The sequence below is a fragment of the Grampus griseus genome, assembly GCF_964374135.1.
Source record: "Grampus griseus genome assembly, chromosome: 18".
Classification (NCBI taxonomy): Eukaryota; Metazoa; Chordata; class Mammalia; order Artiodactyla; family Delphinidae; genus Grampus; species Grampus griseus.
Genome location: NC_139012.1, coordinates 63,504,567 through 63,528,416, shown reverse-complemented (window position 1 = coordinate 63,528,416; position 23,850 = coordinate 63,504,567). Strand labels below are relative to the sequence as shown.

General features: G+C 45.4%; 1 protein-coding gene across 1 annotated transcript in view; it reads left to right on the top strand.

Moving 5' to 3' along the window:
- LOC309835915 (guanylate cyclase soluble subunit beta-2-like) overlaps positions 1 to 23,850 on the top strand; it is a gene marked incomplete at both ends in the record, with an annotated part of 63,924 nt that overhangs the window by 14,097 nt on the left and 25,977 nt on the right. The window contains 17 exon segments of the mRNA XM_082675632.1: positions 621 to 806; positions 1,811 to 1,858; positions 1,861 to 1,918; positions 3,117 to 3,181; positions 3,185 to 3,220; positions 5,014 to 5,143; positions 5,146 to 5,217; positions 9,248 to 9,355; positions 9,358 to 9,567; positions 11,172 to 11,260; positions 11,262 to 11,321; positions 11,870 to 11,880; positions 11,882 to 12,014; positions 17,938 to 18,092; positions 19,122 to 19,143; positions 19,147 to 19,273; positions 21,415 to 21,507. Of these exon segments, the coding sequence (XP_082531758.1) occupies positions 621 to 806; positions 1,811 to 1,858; positions 1,861 to 1,918; positions 3,117 to 3,181; positions 3,185 to 3,220; positions 5,014 to 5,143; positions 5,146 to 5,217; positions 9,248 to 9,355; positions 9,358 to 9,567; positions 11,172 to 11,260; positions 11,262 to 11,321; positions 11,870 to 11,880; positions 11,882 to 12,014; positions 17,938 to 18,092; positions 19,122 to 19,143; positions 19,147 to 19,273; positions 21,415 to 21,507 (1,603 nt within the window).

Sequence of the window (23,850 nt, the reverse complement as noted above, 5' to 3'; positions counted from 1 at the left end):
AATACATATATGTGGAATCTAAAAAAAAAAGGTTCTAAAGAACCTAGGGGCAGGACAGGAATAAAGACATAGATATAGAGAATGGACTTGAGGACACAGGGAGGGAGGAGGGTAAGCTGGGACAAAGTGAGAGAGTGACATTGACATATATACACTACCAAGTGTAAAACAGATAGCTAGTGGGAAGCAGCCACATAGCACAGGGAGACCAGCTCGGTGACCACTTAGAGGGTTGAGGTAGGCAGGGTGGGAAGGAGACACAAGAGGGAGGGGATATGGGGATATATGTATATGTATAGCTGGTTCACTTTGTTATACAGCAGAAACTAACACAGCATTGTAAAGCAATTATACTCCAATAAAGATGTTAAAAAAAAAAAGAAATCAGAGTAGGAGGGATATATTTAGTATCCAGTGTGTAAATCTCTGCTTTGAAGTTATTGATTTTTAATTTGTTAATCTGTCATATGCTGCCTGCCTTGATGCAGGGCCTGGGCTTGGTGAACTCTGGAATATTTATCAAAAGTTGTATAACCTGATTATTTTATGATTTTTGCTGACACAACTGCCTTCCGCCATCCCTCACCAATAGGTATCCTTCTGCGGCAGGTATCACTGAGGCTGTGGCCAAAGACCTCTTTGACATTGACGTGACCATGGATATCCTTGACGTGACTCAAGAGGAGGAGAGGACAGGGAAGAAGGAGCACGTTGTGTTTCTGATCGTGCAGAAGTCGCACAGACAGATGAGGAGGGCAAAGCCAAAGGGATCACAAGACACTCAGGACAGCCAGAGAGACCAAGAGGTACCAGTGTGCTGTGTCTTCAGAAAGCACAGTTCCTCCTGGTGGAGTGACTAGTCTTGGAACAATCTATGCAAAGAACCGGACCTTCTAATTGTGGATTTATGGCAGGGTTTCTCAGTCTCAGCACTGTTGACATTTTGGACCAGATAATCTTTGTTATGAGGCACTGTCCTGTCTGTGTTTAGCAGCACCCCTAGCCCACTCACTAGATGCTAGCAGCACCCAGCTCTCCCCCTCCATCCCAGGCTGTGGCAATCAAAAATGTCTCCAGACATTGCCAGGTATCCCCAGGGTAGGGGTAGGAGACAAAGTCACTATTGGTTGAGAACCACCGGAATAAGTTCATTTGGATAAAAAATTGGGAGGCTCTCTGGGATGGACCTTAGCCTGAAACATTTTTACCTGTAAAAAAAAATGGCGATGTAAAGTCCTTGGAATTTGGATCTGGTGGCTTATTTTGCAGTTCTCGTGGTGTAAATTGACTTTTCAAGTCCTGAGTGCCCGCTTGTGCAGCTGGGGCCAGTTGGGGATCTGGAGTCAACTCATGAGCCTGTGGTTGGCTGCCTCAATTGCAGCTCGCGGTGTGACTGTTATCTGTTTAGGTACCACACCTGTTAGGTGCACAACTCTCTGTGTCCATAGAGCTCATACGAATATCCAGAGAAGTCTGTGATTCCTGGAGCACACAATGTTTATATCTTAGAGTAGTCAAAGCTCGCCTCAGAGTCTTTTCACTGCAGGATCTTCAACCACAGGAAGAGAAGTTTCTGTGTGATTTTCCTGCCAGCCTCACCTTGAGATTTTGTAAAAAGTTCTTGCTGCCTTTGGTGGAGAAACAGCATGAGGATTAATTGGATAACAATTTGGGGGCTTATGAAGTTTTGCTCAAGTTCATCTTGTGTGGCCTCACTGTTCCTCTGGCCCCATCACAGAGGAACAGCGTATCCTCATGCATCTCCTGTCACATGACCAGACCTGTATGCTTCTCTCCCTGCCATTTGCAGGCCCTGGAGGCAGCTTTCCTTAGGATGAAAGAGAAATATTTGAGTGTCTCTGTCCCGTGAAAAAGTCCAGCTGCGAAGTTGTGAGAAGCATAGTCATGTTTGGAAAAGGTAAGTGGGCTCTTCTCCCAACCTTGGCTCTCAGAGCAGAACGATTGCTTTGTGCACACAAATGGGCAGAGTCCTCTATAATCAGGATGTCACTGATTTCTTCAGGGCTTGGACTTGGCAGGCACGGCTTTTAACTTTAAAACATCAAACTCTAACTTGTCTTCCTTTGCCCCTTTTATTTGTGTTGGGGGTCACTTGGAGGCGCAGTTTCTCCTTGTAATCAGGGGAAGCCGCTGGAGAGGGGATTGGAATCAACCCCTTTTGGTGACTGTGTTGAAGCGAAGGAGGATGAGTGCTGACATATTATCAAGAACACTGAATTTTCCACAGCTCCTCAGGCCTTCGGGACTGGGATGTATTTCTGGCCCGGAAGTCTGTAGATAAGAATCATGGTGTCCAAGAGTGCAAAGGACCCTGGATCGAGAACCAGGATAGTAGATTTCTGGCTCTGTCCCTGGGGAACCTAAGTCCTCCATCTTCCACCCGCAAAATGAAGGCATTAGGTTCTCAGAAGTGCCCCTGTTGGCGCTGAGCTGGTCTCACGATCAGCACCTAAGATCCGAGTCGGAACAGGGGCTCCGGCCCACTGGGAGAAGCGAGTTGGAGACTCCTGGTCATGCCCCGTGGGTCGTGATGACATGTGTCTGGGAGAAGGTCTGCAGGGCTCAAAGGACTGAATTTTGAGTCCCTCAAGCCATGGCAAGCGAGTCAAACATGCAATTGACGTGCTTTGTCTAGGAGATTTTCATATCAAAAAGGCTCCATTTCGAATCTCTACCCCCTGCCAAATAGGGCTGTTGGTTAAATTTTCATGTGCCACCCAAAACTGTCAGTCTCCAAAGCTCCATGGCAAATGTCCCTGACACCGGCCGGGCGTGCGCGCTGTGCTGCGCGAGCTCATTGTCTGGCTGTCAGCTTTTCAATGCCGGCCCTGTTTTCATGGCGAGACACACTCAATTGGCCCAGGAACTCTTCAGCGGCGGGCAGAAACTTGGCAGGGGGCAGGAGGGCTTCTCAACCTGGTAGCAAGTTTTCTGTTTGTTTTAATTTGGAAGCAGAATTGCCGTGGCCATCTGGAAACACTGAGGGAGCTTGTGCTGAGCAGCGGGGACTGCGCTTTGCCCGGGAAACATTTGAGATACTCTCTTGGGTTGGTGGCCTGAGTTGCCTGTGAACGGGATTCTGTTTCTCCATCCAGGGCATCTCAGGGACACCTTTGAACCAATTTATCCCGAGTGGCTCTGGACTGAAGAGAAGACATTCTGAGATGCTCTTCCCTTCCATGTGGTATTTGATGAATCAGTAAGAGGCCCTTTCCCTCTTGAACTGGGGATAGGCTGGGGAGAGGAGTAAGTCACATAGTCTTTTTTTTTTTTAAATTAATTTATTAATTTATTTATGGCTGCGTTGGGTCTTCGTTGCTGTGTGTGGGCTTCTCATTGCGGTGGCTTCTCTTGTTGTGGAGCACGGGCTCTAGGCGCATGGGCTTCAGTAACTGTGGCTCCAAGGCTCTAGAGCGCAGGCTCAGTAGTTGTGGCGCACGCGTTTAGTTGCTCCGCGGCATGTGGGATCTTCCCGGACCAGGGCACAAATCTGTGTCTCCTGCATTGGCAGGCGGATTCTTAACCACTGCGCCCCCAGTCATATAGTGTTTTACGGCTGGGGGGCCTTTCAAGTCCCTGAGGAGTACCTAGGGTTTGGGAGGCTAGGATTTAGCTTGGCAGGACCACTGCCTTCCTTTTCATTGTAGCATCCTCCAGAAACCAGAACACCGCATCTTCTTGATAGGCACAGAAGGGAGCAGTGCCAAGGGGTTTGAACTAGTGAGTGCAAGAGCAAGTTTGCCATTAAAGAAAAAGGAAATGACACTGAAATCACTAGAGACAAAAGAACACTGTAGCAATGGCAGGGTGGGATTCTAAATGTGACCACTCCCCCCATCCTTGTGGCTACCATGGATGGCTCAATTCCACCAAGCTTCTCTTTCTGCATCTTGAAGGTGGAGGAGAGGCCTGTGCCCACTCACGCCATTGTTCTGTGGGAGGTGTGACAGATGGTGACCATTGAAGTGTGGTCATTATCAATTTCCTTGGATAAGATTGATTAAGTTGAATTGATTATGGACTCATTCAAAGGGCAATTAGGCAAAATAAATTGGTCCAAAAATTATCAGTTAAAATGCCTTCAGCCATTTTGATTTCCTCTGATATTTATGTGAATGCACAGACATGTCAAATCTTCACCTACCAGTGGATGCTGGATACAGATTCTCTAATGTTTACTCACTTGAGGGTCATCTCTGATTGCAGAGAATTTATGATCTAACTAAGGAAATCAAACACCCCTATATGAAACAACCAGGGAATTATAAAGCTATGTACTGTGGCTTTTCCCCAATGCCATGAGGATATTATTATTATTACTACTATTAACATTTAAAATTCTGGTCTACTTAAACACTCCCTTTCTTTTAAGTTTTGGGCATAGAAACCAAAAATTTAATGATACTATTCCATAAGACTAGGTTGATTTCTGCAGCCTGACAGAGTGAAGTTAATTTAAATATTTCTGGATAACCTGGGCTGGCATTGGACTTTTTATGTAAAGCATGCTCATTTTGTTTTTTCCTTCTGTGTGTTCCCTGGAGATGGCAGTGAAAGTTGTCTCCCCACCTCCACGATGGGTTCCTTCACCCAGACCTGGGCATCAGATCCAACTACACTTTTTTCTGGTTTCTTTATTAGTTAATTCCAAAGAAAGAAAGAGACAGAGACAGACACAAAGACAGAAAGACAGAGAGGACTGAAGCAAGGGAAGAAATATTATCCCCATTGAGAGCTTTAACCTCTGTTTCTTGTTAGTCAGAGAAATGCTGTGCTTTCAGGCACTCTCATGCAATTATTCTTTGCTCTTTCAGAGATTAGCTGCAGATTTGCTTTTTAAAATAATATTTATTGCTTCCATGGTATTTTTTCCATTACTGGCCCTTTTCCCCCTAGCAAGTCACAAATCATGGGCGGATGCTATTTCTAGGGGAAAGTTTACATGCAGGTTGCTGTCTCTTCCGTGGTCTCATGTGTGTCCTCTGTGGATAGCTGTGGGTCAAACAAGCTGCAGTGAACATTCAGAAGTACGTCCCGGGACTCCAAACCCAGAAGATTCGATTAGATGAGTACTTCTCCATTGTCCATCCCCAGGTTACCTTCAACATCTGCAAATTTATCAACAATTTGTCCTGAAGGCACAAAGGGAGATGATGCCTGCAGCATGGAGAAGTCAGCCTGCACTCAAACTCCGAGGTAGTAACTCCTTCCTCCTCGTTGCTTTCTGCTCTGGGAGACTGGGCAAAAAAGGAAAGAAGCAGTTTTCTAATCGCCTGAAAAAAGTTGGATAAAAATTGGGGGACTACATTGAGAGCAGTATATATTTTTTTCCCATTTGGCTTAATCTATAGTTAACAATATATTTTATTTCTTCAACCATGTCTAGTTTAGACATGAACTCTAATTATATTTATATATAATTATAAAATTCTGGTCTGTAACCAAAAGTTTTAGAATGCACGCGCTATTATTTGTACTCTTGAAATGGCCTGTCCTTTATACAGCAACGTGATCATCTGACCTACTGTTAATAGGGCACATGTTTTGTTTTTGGTTTTGTTTCAATTGTGGTGAATTTTACATAACATAAAATTTACCATTTTAACCATTTTTGAGTGTACAGTTCAGCAGTGGTAAGTACCTTCCCAGTGTTGTATAATCACACCACCGTCCATCTCCAGAACTTTATCATCTTGCGAAATTGAAACTCCATTAAATACCAGCTCCTTGTTTTCCCCTCCCCCTGCCCCTGGCAACTACCACTCTACTTTCTGTCTCTATGAATTTGACTGATTTATGTACCTCATATAAGTGGAATCGTACAGTATTTGTCCTTTTGTGACTGTCTTTTTTTCACTTAGCGTGATGCCTTCAAGGTTCATCCTTGTTGTAGCATACGTCAGAATTTTCTTCCTTTTTAAGGCTGAATTATTATTATATTATTCCCGCATGTATAGACTACATTTCACTTATCAATTCATCTGTCAGTGGATAGTTGGATTGCTTCCACTTTCTGAATAATGAATAATGCTGCTATGAACATGGGCGTATAAATGTTTTGAGCCCCTACTTTCAATTCCTTTTAGTGTATATCCAAAAGTGGAATTGCTGGTTCATTTGGTAATTCTATTTTTAATTTAGTGAGGAACTTCCATACTGTTTTCCATAGCTGCTACACCATTTTATATTCCCATTAGTAGTTCACAAAAGTTCCAATTTCTCCACATCCTCATGGACACTTGTTATCCTCTGTTATTGTTTTTTGGTGGGGTTTTTTTCTTGGTTATTTTGATAATAGGTATTCTAATGGGTATGAAGTGGTATCTCACTGTGGTTTTAATTTGCATTTCCCTAATGATGTGATGCTGAGCATTTTTTATGTGCTTATGGGCCATTTGTATACCTTCTTTGGAGAAATGTCTATTCAAATTATTTGCCCATTTTTAAATCAGGTTGTTTGGTTTTTTATTGTTGTGTTATAGGAGTTCTTCAGATATTCTGGATATTAACACCTTATGATTTGCAAATATTTTCTCCCACCCCGTGGGTTGCCTTTTCACTCTGTTGATTGTGTCGTTTGATGCACAGAAGCATTTAATTTTGATGTTGTCCAATTTACCTATTTTTCCTTTTTGTTGCCTGTGGTTTTGGTGTCACATCCCAGAAATCACTGCCAACTCCAATGTCATGAAGCTTTTCTCCTACGTTTTCTTCTAAGAGCTTTACAGTTTTGGCTCTTACATTTGGTCTTTAATCCATTTTGAGTTAATTTTTTATATGATATAGGGGGCACATATTTTATATGATATAGGGGGCACATATTTTATATGATATAGGGGGCACATATTTTATATGATATAGGGGGCACATATTTTATATGATATAGGGGGCACATATTTTGAGCTTTCTATTGGACTGACAATAGTCAGGTATTCTAGGCACAAACATAGGCAGAGCCATGGAGACATTGGAGAGGAAGATGAAATGTTCTGGGAACCCCGAGTGAGTTGTACAGGGAATGATGGGAGAGAAGGCTGGTGAGATGAGGACTTGAGCTCTATCATGTCACTGGAAATACTTTTAAGTGTCTACTGGGATCAGATTTGAGATTTAGAATGATCACGCTGGAGCCCTGTGAAGGATGGACCAGAGCATTGAGAAGATGGAGTCTGGGAGGCCAGGGGAGACTGTTCCTGGAGAGCAGGTGAGAAGTTTTGAGTGCTGAATGCAGTCAGGCAGTGGCTCTGGGGTGGTGATGCGGGAACAGATTTAAGGCAGAAATTGGTGACTGGATGTAGAGGTTGAAAAAGAGAGACTATTTGGGTAATTATTAATTTTCTTGCTTAGGTAACTGGGTCATAAAGGTGTGATTAACTAAGAGAAGACATGATGTAAACACCTTGAGGGCAGCTTTGTCAGTTTGAGTTGCTGCTGTACCCCCTTCCACACCTAAAACAGTGTGCCTGGCTCATGGTAGAAACTAAAAATGTCTGTAATAAAAGAATTAAGTTGTGAGGCAGAAATAGAGACACTGATGTAGAGAGCAAACGTATGGACACCAAGGTGGGGAAAGCGGTGGAGTGGTGGTGGTGGGATGAATTGGGAGATTGGGATTGACGTATATACACTAATATGTATAAAATAGATAATAAGAACCTGCTGTTTAAAAATAATAATAATAAAATTAAATTAAAAAAATAAAACAAAAACAAAAAAAGAATTAAAAAAGAGGAGAGTTACAGTGGGGATTGAAGGCAAGTTCAGTTGTAGACATCCATGTATAAATACCTAATAGATAATACAATAATTTAAAAAACAGTCATTGCTGGGAGTGTAAGTTGTCACAATTTAGAGGGCAATTTGGCAATATGTATCAAAAATCTTAAACATGAGCATATTTTTGTCTAAGAATATATCCTTTAACAAAATAGCTACAGTTATGCACAGTGATGTACCTCAAGCTTATTCATTGCAATGTTGTTTGTGGAATGATAAAATAGACATAATATAATCAATGTTAGCTTACTGCTTAAGTAAAATACAGTGTAATCAATGTACCCAGGAAAAAATAATACCTATCCATATTTAATGCTATGGAAGAATACCTATTACATAATTTAAGTGAAAAATTGAGGTTACAAAAAGATGGCTGATAATCCCAATTTTGGGTAGTAAAAAGATATACCCTCAAATATTAACTGTAATTATCTCTGATGTGATTATGGGTGATTTTTATTATTTTCTCCCACTTTTTTCATTTTCTTTCTTTTTTTAATTAAAAAAATTTTTTAAAAATTTTTTGGCTGTGTTGGGTCTTCGTTGCTGCATGCGGGCTTTCTCTAGTTGTGGCGGGCAGGGGCTGCTCTTTGTTGTGGCATGTGGGCTTCTCATTGTGGTGGCTTCTCTTGTTGTGGAGCTTGGGCTCTAGGTGCGCGGGCTTCAGTAGCTGCAGCGTGTGGTCTCAGTAGTTGTGGCTCACAGGCTCTAGAGCTCAGGCTCAGTAGTTGTGGCACACGGGCTTAGTTGCTCCGTGGCATGTGGAATCTTCCCGGACCAGGGATCGAACCCCTGTCCCCTGCATTGGCAGGTGGGTTCTTAAGCACTGCGTCACCAGGGAAGTCCCCCACTTTTTTCATTTTCTGCGGTGAATGTCTACTGCTTTCATAATAAGATAATAAACATCTATTGTTAAAAATAATAGGCATCCTGAGTCCAGGAAGCAAGGTTTCTCTGTAAATTCAGATTCTCTGTCAGCCCGGTGGAGGATGTAGTTGAGGAATGCGAAAAGAGAACACCAGCATCTAAAGAATGAGTGAAAGTCTTGACGGAGAAATCAAAAGAGGTGGGGGAGATCTGAGTGAAAGCAGCATCAGGAAAGTCCTAGGAAGTGAGATTCCAGGAAGGAGGGTTTGCTTAACACCCTCAAAGAGCAGAAGGGCTGAGTGAGGAAAGGACTACAGACTTGTGCTGGGGGAGGTCGCTTGGAGGCCGTGGACGGGAGTCAGCTTAAGGTCAAAAAAACAGAGTGGAGAGAGCCATTGTGGAGAGATGGGGAGAGGAGTGCGTGGAGACAGGAAGTACAGATAACTCATGATATTCGGCTAAAAGGGAAGGAGTTGAACTGTGCCGTGGAGAGAAGGACGTGTTCTGAGTGGTGGTCTGGTGCGCTGCGTCATTGCCTGCAGGTGACATGCTGCATTGTCCCGTTTCTCGCCGTGGGGGGAAGGCCAGATGATCTGGATGGAGTCCATGTGGTGCATGATATACGTGTGCTCCCCTAAGCTCCGCAGCCTGCATGAACTGGAGGAGCGCCAGATGCACCTTTCCGACATCGCCCCCATGATACCACCAGGGACCTCGTCCTCCTGAACCAGTGGCGCCTGGAGGAGATTGAGCTGTCCAGCCAGCTGGAGAGGAAGAAGGAGGAGCTGCAGGTCCTCTCCAAGCACTCGGCCATCGAAGAGAAGAAAACGGAGACCTTGCTGTACGCCGTGCTGCCTGAGCACGTGGCCAACCAGCTGAAGGAAGGCAGAAAGGTCGCCTCAGGTGAGGAGTGCCCTGCCCTTAACAGTGCGTCTTGGTGGTTAGGGGCGCCGGCTCTGAAACCAGACAGATCTGGGTTTGGATTCTGGCAAGCAACATGGTCTTGGTCTAATTACTTAAGCTGCATAGCCTAGTTTTCTTTTCTCTACATTGAGAATAATAAAAACAACGCAGTGACCATTGATGGGCATTCTTCACTACAACTGAAAATGATACACTCACACACTAAATAAATCATGGGGTGCCTCTAAGGACCATTCTGGGAGAACAAGGCGTTTCTGGAGGATGAATGCCATGTTTACTCCAAACTCACTTTCCATTTGTCACCGGCGAGTGTTCATTCACCAGACAAGCATGGGAACTTGCCAGGGTGCTGTCCCGGGTCCTGGGGACCCAAAGAAGCTCTTAGTCTTGTGGGTTTGACAGATACATACAGAATACGTTTATAGGGGTGGGGTGGCCGACAAAAAGGAAATTTATGTGCATTAAGGAGAAATTATTGTGCCAGCATCTCTGTTAGACATTATACGTATGCTTTCTCACTTAATTTTCTGAACATTTCTGTGAAGGAGGTGTTATTAGCCATAACAGCTAAGAAAATTCACTCCAGTTTATGAGTAAAAGAGCTGGAAACCAGTCAGAAGTCCATTTAACTCCAAAATTCGTACGTTTTCCACCACGTAAGTTACTGTGGAAACATAGATAATATGGAAATTAATAATATATAAATGTCAGAAGAGAAAGACAGGGGTGGGTGTGCGTGTGAAGGCCGATATAAAACGTGTGGCACTTGAGTTGGGCCTTGAGGCTGAATTTCAGCAAGAAAATGAGGGAAAGGCATTTGAGGAGAAGGGCACAGCAAGCGCCAAGGTAAGGCACCATGAAGGTCAGTACTGCAGGGCGTTATCCCTAGAACAAGAGGGTACGTGGCGAAGTGGTGCTTCTGAGGCTGGGCAGGTGTGCCTCTGGTAGTAATCTCCCCTTCGAGTAACTTTCGCTTCCCTTTGGGTCTCCCATAGTTCAGGCTCTGCCTTGGCCCACCTGCCAAGGTCTTCTCTGTAAGCCCGTACCCACCCAATCCATCCTGTCATCCCCCAGCACTCTGCATGTCTTTTTTTTTTTTTTCGGTACGCGGGCCTCTCACTGTCGTGGCCTCTCCCGTTGCGGAGCACAGGCTCTGGACGCGCAGGCTCAGCAGCCATGGCTCACGGGCCCAGCCGCTCCGCGGCATGTGGGATCTTCCCGGACCGGGGCACGAACCCGTGTCCCCTGCATCGGTAGGCGGACTCTCAACCACTGAGCCACCAGGGAAGCCCACTCTGCATGTCTTATTGAGTGTTTGTTTGCGTTCTGACTCCTCACTAGACTAGGAGCTCCTTATGGGCAGGGACCCCGTCTGCTTCACAGTATAAGATTCTCCAGCATGATGACCAGATCATAAGAGACAATAAATGGCTGGTGGGTGGATGGTGAATGGTGATGGGCATTCTGGCTCCTTTACTCCAAGGCACAGTCAGATTTGGTTCCCAAAGGGCACTTGAATACAGAATTGGTAGAACTGGTATTCTCCATCCTTGGCTATCACTGACACCCGGTTTATGTTGCAGGAGAATTTAAAACCCGCACAATTCTCTTCAGCGACATAGTGACATTTACGAACATCTGTGCTGCCTGTGAACCTATCCAGATGGTGAATAATGCTGAATTTAATGTACTCCAAGTTCGACAGGTTAACCAGTGTCCACGATGTCTACAGAGTAAGCGTGTGGTGCTGTGGGGTGCGTGTCCCTGTGTGCCTAGGCAGGTCACGTACCTGGCGGTAGGTCCTCATTTTCCTCTCCCCTCACTGGTCTGGGGTTTGGTGTGGATGAGAGTGGGGTTGGGAGGAAGAACTAAAAAGGAAGTAGAGGTATTTTAGGATTTTAATTTTTAAAAAATCCTCTTATACTACCCAATGCTAAGATTGCCTTTGAGGGGCATACTGTTTTCCCAGAGAATAGTACTCCTTCATTTCAGCAGCAAGTCTAACCTAAATAATGTGGATCTAAAACACAGCATCATACAATGACCCCAGGAGCTTTGTCTTCTCTGGGACTTGTCTCCACCAAAAGCAGAAAGCCCTTTTGGCTCCCTCATGGCTGTTTCCTGAGTCATTTTTCTTCTCACCTTTCCCCTCATGCCCCTAGAAAATAACCACCAGCTTTAATATGGTCCTTCTATCAATACATGGAAAATGACAAAAATATTTAGTGTTTAGTGCATTAAGAAAACCCTCTGAATCCCCCCTTACCGCTGCTCCTTACAGGTGGAAACAACCTGATGCTTATATGGTGGTAGGGGGTGTGCCAGTGTCTATTGGAAGCCACGCTCAAAGAATAGCTAACTTTGCCTTGGGGATGAGAATTTCTGCAAAAGAAGTGATGAATCCTGTTACTGGAGAACCCATCCAGGCAGAGAGCAGCTGAGTTCTTTGCTTAATGCCAGCCACCTCGCACAAAAAAGTGGAATTCTGTTTATTAGTCTGCTCGGATGGTTACTGGGTATGTGACAGTAATTAAAATGGGTCATTTCTCCCAACTCGTCTCTTCTCTTGCTTATGTTACTAAGTAATAGAGATATTAGTCAGGATGTTATTCTCTCAAATTTGAGAAGAGGCTGTGGAGCTCGGGATTGTGATGCGATTCACACTGGCTTCCTTTGTCCATGACCTAGGACAGCGCTGAGCGCGTCTCCTCACTGACTTTGTAGCACTCGATCCATAGGGAGCCAGCTCACTTCTAATTCCTGCCTTTTTGTTCGAGACTTTCAACAAGTGGTTCAGGTTCACTAAACAGCCCACTTTTCTTCGCTTAGGGAAGTTGTATATCCAGCATGCCGTCTGACAGGCTTGGAACTCAGGCTGAGGTGTGCAACTGTCTCCAGCCAGCCGTCCAGACACCGGGGTGCCATAAGATATTCAGAATAGCTTTCCCTTCAGCACGTGGCCACGAGCGACACATCTGCTCGCCTTTCTCACAGGAATACAGGAAGCTACTCTTCCACGTACGGAAGTTTGTTCACAGTGTAACAGTTGGACATGTTTGGTAATGAAAAGTAAATGTCTTCTGTCTGCTCGGTTGATCCTAACTGCCTCGCGGTGGCGTAGAGCAGTGTCTCAGTCTTTTAAAATCTAGATCCCTTTCCCACTCCTGTCAGTCAGATCTGCAAAATAAACAGCCAACTAAAAATAAATAAAGCCACTTATAAGATGGAATAGGATTTTCCCAAATGATAATCCCTAGGTAGGAGATTCTGAAAATGCACCACATTCGCCATCACCTCAGTAATTTAGAAGCTGAGAAATGCTGCAGGTCCTGGTTATGGTGTCCATGGCAGTCTTCAGAGTAAAAGCTGGCCATGTATCATGTCCATGATACCGGCCCATTGCAAACACACAGATACAGCTGCTGTATAAAACCCCCAATGTAATAAATTAAAAGATCAAGATGGGGGGTAATGAGGGAGAAGAGATAAGGTGGTCAGATACGAGATAAGTGTTTTGGTTAAAGAATTCTAATGTAAGCTGTTGAAGAATAATTGAAAATATACTGTTGTGTAAATAGACAGCATGTGTGTCTGTTTGTGAAGGAGGCGTGGCAACAGAGATAATAATAGTGCTACACCAAAAAGAATGAAATTAAACAATGAATTCCTGGAAACTTGCGTAGTGGATTTACCAAGAAAAACACAGGAAACGATGTTATCAATTCTAAGATAAGAATAGGGACATAGTTAAGAGCATCATTAAATATCCACCAGAAAATGTATATCATGTGGGTTTATTTAAGGAAGTGGGGGAGGGCTGGAAACATTCTCTCTCTTAAGAGAATTGTGCTGCTACTTCTACAGTTTTAAAATTAATATTCATTGAGATCTTTTACTCTTTCATTCATAAAACCTTTAATACACATTTGCTGAGGTCACACTATGCATGAGTGCTAGGTGCTTTGAAGGATTCAGAGAAATGTATGGTAGATTCTTTTTCCTAGAGAAATTTATAATCTTATTTTAGGGAAAAGAAAATCTAGCATGAAAAGATGAAAAGACAAGTAAGTCTGACTGGGATATTGAAAGCTGCAAGAGAATTCTGTTTCCATGCCAGTAGTTAAAAAAATTTAAAAATCACATAGCAAAGAAATATAAATGAACCAAATTCCAGAAAGTGGCAAACCCTTTTGAGGAGGACACCCATGACTGATTACATTCATCCCTTGTAGAGCCCCAGGAGAAGTAATCTACCAGAGGTGAGGGTAAGAAGAAACCAGTCTAAAGTTTAGTGAACTTTTTTTTTTTTTTTTTTTTGCAGTACGTGGGCCTCTCACTGTTGTGGCACAGGCTCAGCGGCCATGGCTCATGGGCCCAGCCGCTCCACGGCAAAAGTTTAGTGAACTTTTAATGGCCACCTTGGAGCTGGAATAACAGGTTAGAATCCCAAAGAGCCTGTCTTTGTTAAGTTCTAGCCACAGAGTCAGTACCCATTTACCAACTTTTTCCCCACAGGTCTTCACCAAATGCATAGGTTCATTTGGTCAAAGGCTAGGGATAGGGGAGGAGACCTGAGAGAGATCACCAGTTCTAGAGGAGTGTGGGCCTTTCCCAAATGCAAGGCCGTGGTCCATGGAAGGGTAATGTTAGAGTCGGAGAACTAAGACAAGTTGCTCTGAGGTGCTCTTGACCTTCACCTAGTGCACTACAATGACCCTTTGAAGTCTGGGGGCAGAGAAGAATGGTAGAGAAAAATCTCCCAAGGTGCAGAGAGTCCAGGTGGGAGTGAAGAACAAGGAGACAGCCCAAAATCTCACTGTTGGGCTGTAAAGCAGAAAGAGATCTCCCACAATTCACAAAGCTCTGGAAGCTTGGCTGGGGTTAGCATAAGGACGTCCTCAGAACCTTGGTGGTGCTCAGATCCTATGTCCTGCTGGAGAGAAAGTCCTGATCCAGCCTTCATAATATTTAAAACCAGTGCTGCATAGCCAGGACATGGAAGCAACTTACGTGTCCATCAACAGATGAATGGATAAAGAAGATGTGGCACATATATACAATGGAATATTACTCAGCCATTAAAAGAAATGAAATTGAGTTATTTGTAATGAGGTGGATGGACCTAGAGTCTGCCATACACAGTGAAGTAAGTCAGAAAGAGAAAAACAAATACCATATGCTAACACATATATATGGAATCTAAGAAAAGATGGTTCTGATGAACCTAGAGGCAGGACAGGAATAAAGACACAGACGTAGAGAATGGACTTGAGGATACAGGGAGGGGGAAGGGTAAGCTGGGACGAAGTGAGAGAGTAGCATTGACATATATACACTACCAAATGTAAAATAGATAGCTAGTGGGAAGCAGCTGCATAGCACAGGGAGATCAGCTCGGTGCTTTGTGACCATCTAGAGAGGTGGGATAGGGAGGGTGGGAGGGAGGTGCAAGAGGGAGGAGATATGGGGATATATGTATACATAGAGCTGATGCACTTTGTTATACAGCAAAAACTAACACAACATTGTAAAGCAATTATACTCCAATAAAGATGTTAAAAAGAAAAAAGTGCTGAATGGAATCTAACAGTATCTCTGGAAAAAGCCCTGACTTAACTAAAATACAGATTCAATTCACTCAGTTTCCAGTTTAGCAGTCTGCCAGAAGAAGGGGTATAAACTTTTCTGAGGGGTAAATATTACCTATTTCAGTCTCCACTGTACTTTTATACAATTAAATTGTTAAAAATATGAGCTGTAAGAAGAAATGAGAAAATGGTGGTGTGGTGTGTAGCCAAGAGAAAAATAGTCAATAGAAGCAGATCCAGAGATGGCCAGATGTTGGAATTATCAGACAGTCTTTAAAATAACTTTGATAAATATTTTAAAGAATCTGCTGGAAAAGGGGAACAACACATTTGAACTGATGAGATATACATATACACTACTTATCTATCCATCCCATGGAAGTGAAAACCAAGATGTCAGAAATCAGAAGAATTCAATGTATGGGCTTAAAAGCGGCTAGACACAGTAGAGGAAAGGATCAGGAATTTTGAAGTCAGAGCAATAGAAATTATTCCAACTGACACATAAAGAAGAAAACAGGGTGAAAAAAGTGGAATAGAGCATCCTAGATCTGCAGGATATCAATTGGGCTACCATATGTGCACTGGAGTACTAGAAGGAGAATAGAATGAGAATGGGTCAGAAGAAATATTTGAAGAGACAATGGTTGAGAATTTCCCAACACTGATGGAGGATATCAACCCACATATTCAAGAGCTAAAGAAACCCAAATTGGGTAAATTCAAAGAAGGGCACTTCTAGTCAAATATACCAAAATCCCCACCCCAGTGCAATAAGGCAAGAAAAAGAAAAATAAGACATAAGTATTGGAAAGGAAAAAGTAAATTTATTTTTATTCATAAACCAAACAATGGTGCACCTAGAAAATCCTATAGGAACTGCAGTAAACTACCAGATCTTGTAAGTTTACCAAGATCACAGGATATAAGAGCAGTATACAAAAATTAGTTGAATTTCTATATACTAAGGATAAACAAATTGGAAAATAAAAATAGACTGTTTCAAATGTTGAAAAATAAAAAAATTGGAGGACTTACACTACCTAATTTCAAGATTTATTTTAAAGCTGCAGTAATAAAGACAGTGGAATTGGCAGAAGTATAGACAAATAGATCACTGGTGCAATATATAGTGCCCAGCAATTGACTACTTATTTAAGGACAATCGATTTTTGACCAAGGTACCAAATCAGTTGAGTGGAGAAGGAATCTCTTCTTAAGAAGTGGGTTCTGGGCTTCCCTGGTGGCGCAGTGGTTGAGAGTCCGCCTGCCGATGCAGGGGATGCAGGTTCATGGCCCGGTCCAGGATGATCCCACATGCCGCGGAGTGGCTGGGCCCATGAGCCATGGCCACTGAGCCTGCATGTCCGGAGCCTGTGCTCTGCAACGGGAGAGACCACAACAGTGAGAGGCCAGCGTACCACAAAAAAAAAAAAAAAAAAAAAAAAAGTGGGTTCTGTTACAATTGAATATACATATGGGAAGAAAAATGAACCTCAATCCTACTTCACTCCATTTATAAAAATTAATTTGGTATATATTACAGACCTAAATGATAGAACCATAAAGTTTCTTGAAGGAAATATGAAGAATAGCTTCATGACTTTGAGGTAAGCAATGATTTCTTAGTGCTTCAAAAAGCACAAACTATGAAAGCAAAACAGTGGTTAACTTCATTGTTCTAAGCCAAATTGTGTTCCCTTTGAAATTCATATGCTGATGCTTTAACCGCCAGTACCTCAGAATGTGACTGTATTGGGAGATAGGACCTTTAAAGAGGTAACAAGTCAAAATCAGGCTGTTAGGGTGGGTTCTAATCCAATCTGACTGGTGTCCTTATAAGAAGAGAAATTTGGATACATGAAGAGATACCAAGAATGTGTGTGCACAGAGAAAAACCATGTGAGGACACAGCAAGAAGGCTGCCATCTGCAAGCGAAGCAGGGAGACCTCAGGAGAAACCAAACCTGCTGACACCTTGATCTTGGACTTCCAGACTCCAGAACTGTGAGAAAGTAAATTTCTGTTGTTTAAACCACTTAGTTTGTGGTATTTTGTTAACCCTAGCAAACTAATACATTCATTGAAATTAAAAATTTCTGCTTATTAAGGAAAATGCATATATAAAAATCACAGAATGGGAAAAATATTTGTAATACAAGTATACATCTGCCTTGTGATCCAGGAATTCTATTTCTAGGTATTTTCCTGAGAAAAATGAAAAATGTACGTCCATGAAAAGATCTGTAAAAGAATGTTCACAACAGCTCCAAATGGGAAATAACCTAAATGTTTGTGAAGAGAAGACTGGACATAATAAATTGTGATATATTCTTACAGTAGACTAATATTTAGAAATAAAAGAATGCACTACTGATACATATAACAGTATGGGTGAATCTTAAAAACATTGACTTGGATAAATGAAGTCTGATACAAAACAGAATATACTATATGACTCCATTTATGTGAAGTTGCAGAACAGGCAAATTCATCTCTGGGAGGAGAAATAAGAAAGTGGTGACCTCTGCAGGGAGGGATGGACCTTAACTGGAAAGGGGCATAAGATAATTTTGCAAAGGTGATGGACCTAGTCTGTATTTTATTTTGGATGGTGGCTACAGGGATATTTGCCAAACTCGTGGAGCTAAATACTTTAAGGTCTGCATTTTATGTATGCCTTTTATGTAAATTATACCTTAATTTAAAAATAAAAACAAGAGTATCTGATGGTCCCTTTTCAGTGAGGTTCTCTCTGCAGATCGGAGTGGGCATCCCTACGGCACCAGTCTTGGCAGGTGTCATGGGGGACAAGATGCCTCGGAACTGCTTGTTTGGTGACACTGTGAATACAGTCTGTAGGATGGAAAGTCACGGGCTTCCCAACAAAGTGCATCTTAGCCCCAGGGCCTGCAGGTAACCATTCACTTATTCATGCCTCTCTTTGTCCCTTTTTCTTCCAGAACGTACAGAGTGCCTAGTAGCCACCAGATGGGGGTAGTGGAGGAAGCCTGTGTTTTTCCTTCCATGCCACACTTACAGAGGACATTGTGGCAGACAATATTGTTGAGCCTCTACTATAAGATAGTTTTTGCTCTCAAGGAGCATATGGTGCAGTTCAGGGATTGGCAAATTATAGTCACAGGCCGTATCTCGGCTGTTGCTTGTTTTTGTAAATAAAGTTTTATTGAAACACAGCCAGGATCTTTATTTACATATTATCTACGGCTGCTTTCATGCTACAACAGCAGTTGTGTCTGTATGGGATTAAAGCAGAAGATAATCAAGTGAGACGGTTTTTACTTCTATTTAGGATGGAAGAGACCTTGGCGTGCTGGCAGGCTGAGGGGAGGTGGCAAGTGAAGAGGGAGCTGAAGATAAGGGAAGAGGTGGTCCAGGGCGCCAAGTGTTGAGGAGGTAGGAAGGGAGCGTGGGTGGGATGCCCTTGAACAAGACATCCTCTCAGGTTGGGGGAAAGGATGGGTGTGGTCAATGGGATGAGAAGGTGCAGGGTCTCCACTCTAAGGGTTGTAATTTTGTGGATGGATCACGTCACGAAGTAGGAGGCATGGTCAGCAGCGTGAGGGTGGGGAGGGCACGTGCTAAATGCGGGAATGTGATGAGCATGGTGAAGGTCTGCAGTCTCCACAAAACTGGCCAAGGACGAGGGAAGGTTGATGAGTGCTGAGCCCTGGCTGAGGCAGCTGGCCATGAATCTGAAACGTTGCTGGTCTGCACCGTTCTGTGGTTTGTCTCCAGCATCTCTCAGCGGCCAGTAAATACATAAGCAACTCCACGTTTCGTAGTCATCCCGCAGCCCTGTCCCTTTGCATGGTCCCCTCCCTGTACTCCTCTTCTCGCATCACCCTTCCCACTGCAGCTGACTCTCAAGTTGCAGACCTGCGATCTTTGGATATCAGGGGCATTTTTCTTTTCTCTGGGCAGAGCCCTGGAAAATCAAGGTTTTTAAATAATTGAGAGGGGTGAAATTGAAGTGAAAGGGAAAGGGAAAATGACCACATACTTTGTGATCCAGAACTTGAATGCTTCAGAGGATGAGATCATGGGGAGACCTCAAACTCGGCTTGATCCTGAGGGTAAGCAAAAAAGATAAGCCTTGTCATTTGTGCTGAATGTTTTTTTTTTCCTCACTAACAACTTCAGCTGCGTTTAGTGAGCTCCTTGGGTTTGAGGGCCAGCGTGGGTACCATCCCTGCCCATGCCCACGCTGCAACCTTCCATTTGGTAACAGCCCCTGAGGATCTGTGCGACCAGTTTGCCCTGAACACTCTTCTGTTGCATCCTGGATGTTAGGATGTCTCTTGAGTTGGCCTAATGGAACCAGCCTAAAGGGTCCCTCATGCGTTTGTTTTCAAGGTTCTTCCCTGTCCAAGGAAGGGGCTTTTCTCTCAGCCCCTCCTGCAGCAGGGGGAGGATTTCCCTCTGCTCTTCAGCCTCCAGGGAGGCTCCAGACAGGCTTTCTTCACACACTGGCAGCTTCCACCTTCCTCATTGTCTGTTGGCTTTGAAAACAGGGAAGAAAGACAAAATCTGTGACTCACCTGGCTCCAGTGACGGCAAGAGAGTGAGTTTAGGTTAAAACACCATTTGGCGGGAGTCCACCAAAGAGGCCTCCTTCAGCTGTATGGAGGAGCGCATCCCCCCACACGGTCAGGGTTTCTTAACAACCGCCCTAGTTAATGCTGGGAAATGCTGACCTCAAGGGGAGACTCAGTAGCCGAAGGCAAACCTTCCTGAACCTCTGAAGCAAACTGGTGAAGGAAATGGATTCATTCTGACAGAAGCTAATCTTTAGCTGCTCCTGGGGCCTGCAGAGGAAAATCTCTAAATCCAGAGGTTCCTCGTTTACGTAGCTAATTTAGGAAGGATGTCTCTTTGGGACAAATGAATTATAGTTACTGTTTTTAAAAGTGGGGCTATACCAACGAAGAGATAGAAATTTGAAAGCTTTTTAAATGGTTTTGGTGGTGCTGTCATTCCGATAGCAGCTCACCTTAGCATGCCTGTGAGCTGTGACTGGTTTGGGCCACATCTTATTGCTGGAGACACTTGAGATAGAAAGACCTAAGTTAAAAAGTAGAAATAGCTTTGGCTAATAAGAACCAGGAGCCACCCTCATTAGAGTTTCTGAATTTCTAGGCTCTGGGCGCTTCACCCACCCACATCGCCGGTCCTTCTCACCAGCTGGTCCTCCCCACAGGACAGAGGCCTGTACAGGGTTAACAAACTAGGTGTTCCTAGCTCAAACCCGAGACCACTTCCTCCCAGACCCCCCGCTGCGGGTGGCTCTCAAGCTGGAAATCTGAGAAACAGGATTCTAGAACATGGTCTGTGTCAGTAGGATCTAACCCACTTTCAGTTCTGAGCTGGAAACAAAACAGAAATGAGTAAGGATGTCTTGGTTGAAAATCTCAAGATGGACCCTGAGAAAGAGGACAGGAGAGGATGTGAAAAGGGCGGACGGGACAGCCCCTCCCGGACCCCAAACAGTGTCTGGTGCAAAATGGGAAAAGGCACCCAGGTAGGTAGGGGGTAGGTAGCCCCCGGTTATAGCTTATAATAGAGGAAAGTCACCCCTTTCTCTGGGCGGATGTCAGCCCCCATCTCTATTTATTTATTTTTCATGCTTGTCTATACTTCCCTCACCTTTTCCCTATCAGCCTAGGATTTCCCACGTTGAGTCTTGGCTGTCAAGCTCTGGGGAAGGGGGTCTCTGCCCCTCCCCTCCCCTCCCCACATCCGCACCGGGGCGCAGCTCCAGCAGGAACAGGAAGGCCGGGATCCCTCAGGGGAGACCCCGTGCTGACACTGCTACCTCAGTGTCCAAGGCGTCCGAGAATGTGACCCGTGAGCCTCCAGGGGCCACGGGACATTCCCCCAGGCGGCTGGATCAGCCTCTCAGAGCCCGGGATGGAGAAGGGGAAACAGAAAGACTGCCGCGCGCGGGGTGCTCTTCCCAAGCTGCGTCCTCCCTCAGGTCATCCCTGGGGGACGCCCACGGGCTCTGGGTGCCTCGCGGAGGCCTGAAAGGCCGAGCGGTTGAACTGGAGGGGAGCCGGGCGTGCCCTGGGGGCGGGGCCTGGGCAGTGCTCTTCCGGGTCTTCCGTGCGTGACCTGCGTGAGGAGCGCCTCGGAGCTGCTGCCTTCCGCGGCAGTTAGGAAGGCCCCGCCTGGGCGCCTGCTCGGGGGCCTTCTCCTCGTGCTTTTCTTGCGGAAGCGAGTGCTCAGGGACGTCGAGACAGCGGAACTCTGGCCGTCATGAGGTCCGCAGACAGCCGGCAGCTGCTCCCCAAGAGTGAACCAGCCCGCGGTGAGTAGCCCAGATGGTTAGAGAGCCTCCCAGCGCTGCCGCGGCCTCAGAGGACCGGCTACCGGGGAGGGGAAAGGGCCGGAGTGGGGCAGCTCAGGTGGAGTTTGGGGCCCCGGGGCAGGATGCTTCTGTGTTTTGAGGAAGCTTTTTTAAAAATGGTCCCTCAACCCACCCAGCTCCCCACCGCAAGTGTCCCAAGTGGGAGTCCCTCATTATGAAAAGGGCCCTCCCTGCCCCCTCCAAAAGAACCTGTGATCCTCAGAAAAACTTATTAGCCGCCGTGAACCCACAAAATGAAGTTTCTCTGCACGCGGTGCCCTCGGTGGCGCGCTGCCTGTGAGGGAGGGGTGCTGGAGACCTCCCGGTACCGCGTGGTGCTCCCCTAGACACCTCAGAGCATGGACCCCACCACAAAGCCCGGCGCCGGGACCCTCTTTTCCTCGTTGTCCCTGAAGGCGGTGGAAGTGAGGGTTTCTCTCAATTCATGCTTACCCTCGACTGCTCTCAGGAGTCCTTCTCAGGACTGACCCAGTGGGGTCCCAGCGGAGTGCTGGAGGACCAGGGACGGGCTTGCAGAACGAACCACTGTAGCAGCAGGCCCGCCCCCCTCTCCTTTCTGGCTTCGTGCTGCCACTGCCTCCTTCTCCCTTTCTGGAAACCCCATTTAGGGTTCGGTGATCCCGGTGGAGTTAAGCTTTTGAGGCAAAGCAGCAGTGTGTGTCTGTTACAGAGGATCGCGTCCCAGGGATCTTTCAAGAACCATCCCTGGTCACTGAGACAATTTCATAAGACAAATGAGACAATCCACGTAAAGAGTTAGAACAGCTTAATAATCCTTGCAAAGAGTTAGCTATCTTTTTTTAATAGACGTCTCTTAGGTTGAGTGTCGCTTGAGCCCTTGGCGTTGGGCACCGCCCCAGTGCCTGTACACTTCCCTCTAGTTTGATCCCAGAACATGAGGTTGAGGGAATGACCAGCACCCTTCTGTTCAATTCCAGTGAAAGGAGACAGAGCAAAACTTCCCTTGCTCTGATCTGGGGGCAGGTAGAATCTTGGATTCTGGAGCATGAGAAGCTCAAAGCAGACTTCTTGCCATCACCCAGAGGCGTTTTCCTCCCCTCCCCGCTCCCTACCTGCTTACAGTTAACATGTTTCTGACAGTGTTCACGCCCTGAACAGCTGTCCAATGCTATTACAGTTGGAATGTAACATTCATAGATTCATTCATTCAGTAATGTTTCTTGATGCTCCAGGAATGCAGAGAGTGGAGGCCAGGCATTATGTGGGATCTGTGATGTTCCTTGGACTAAACACATGAGGCCCCTGCCTTCACACAGCTTGGGTTTTAGTAGAGGGAGACAGCCAACATGTAACAAAATAAATGAGATCACTTCAGGTAGTGATAAGCATTAAGAAGAAAATAAAACTGAGTAATGGAGAAGAGGGCTAAGAAGGGTTCTTGGAGGGGGCAGCATTCTTGGAGGGCAAGCACTCGGCTCTCCAGCTGCGGGCTTCCGGGCAGCACCCTGCTCTAAGGCAGACACAAGCTTGGCAAGTTCACAGGATAGTAAGAGGGCCAGTGTGTCTAGAGAGGGATGGGAGGGGAAGGGAGCTGGAGGGGACGAAGTCAGGGAGGTGGGCAGAGCCGTGGAAAGCCTGGCCTTGCGCTTCCCTATCTACACACAAGAAGTGTGAGCATGAAGTATGGGACAAGCTAGGAGCTGCTGGGTCTCCATGGGGACACCCAAGGGGAGAAGACCTCTGCCATTGGTATTCCTCAATGGCTGCTCCATAAACAGCTCAGGGGGAGCCCTAAGAACGCCTGCTCCAGGAAGGCGAAGAGATTCGTTTTTCAAACTTCTGCTGCGTAAGGGGGTGCCTCCATGGGAGAAACCAACAGGGCTGGGCAGGGCTGGCCTCTTGCGAAGAGGTGAGAGACAAATTTCTCCCCTGGGACCCTGATGCAGTACCTCGTTTAACTGCTGCTTCCCTGGACAAAAACTAAACCCAACAGCAAGAGAAGGGGAACCTGAGGCCACCTCAGTTTGGCGGGTGGGGGGAACTGATATTGGTTGTCCTGGGCATTTTACCCACATGATCGTATTTGATGCAAGTCCTGTGCTACACCAGTCCCGTGCCTAGTCCCATAAGAGAGGCAGGAAACTTGAAGTTCAGAAAGGTGGTATAATTTGTACACGGTCTCACAACCAGCAAGTGGAGGAAGCAAGACGCTCCTCAGGCTGTCTGTCTGCGGCAGCCCACATCCATGGGAGCCCTCCTTCAGGAAGAGACCAGGTCGATTTCAGAGTTCCCCCAGGCATAGGCAGCTGCACTTGGACTTCT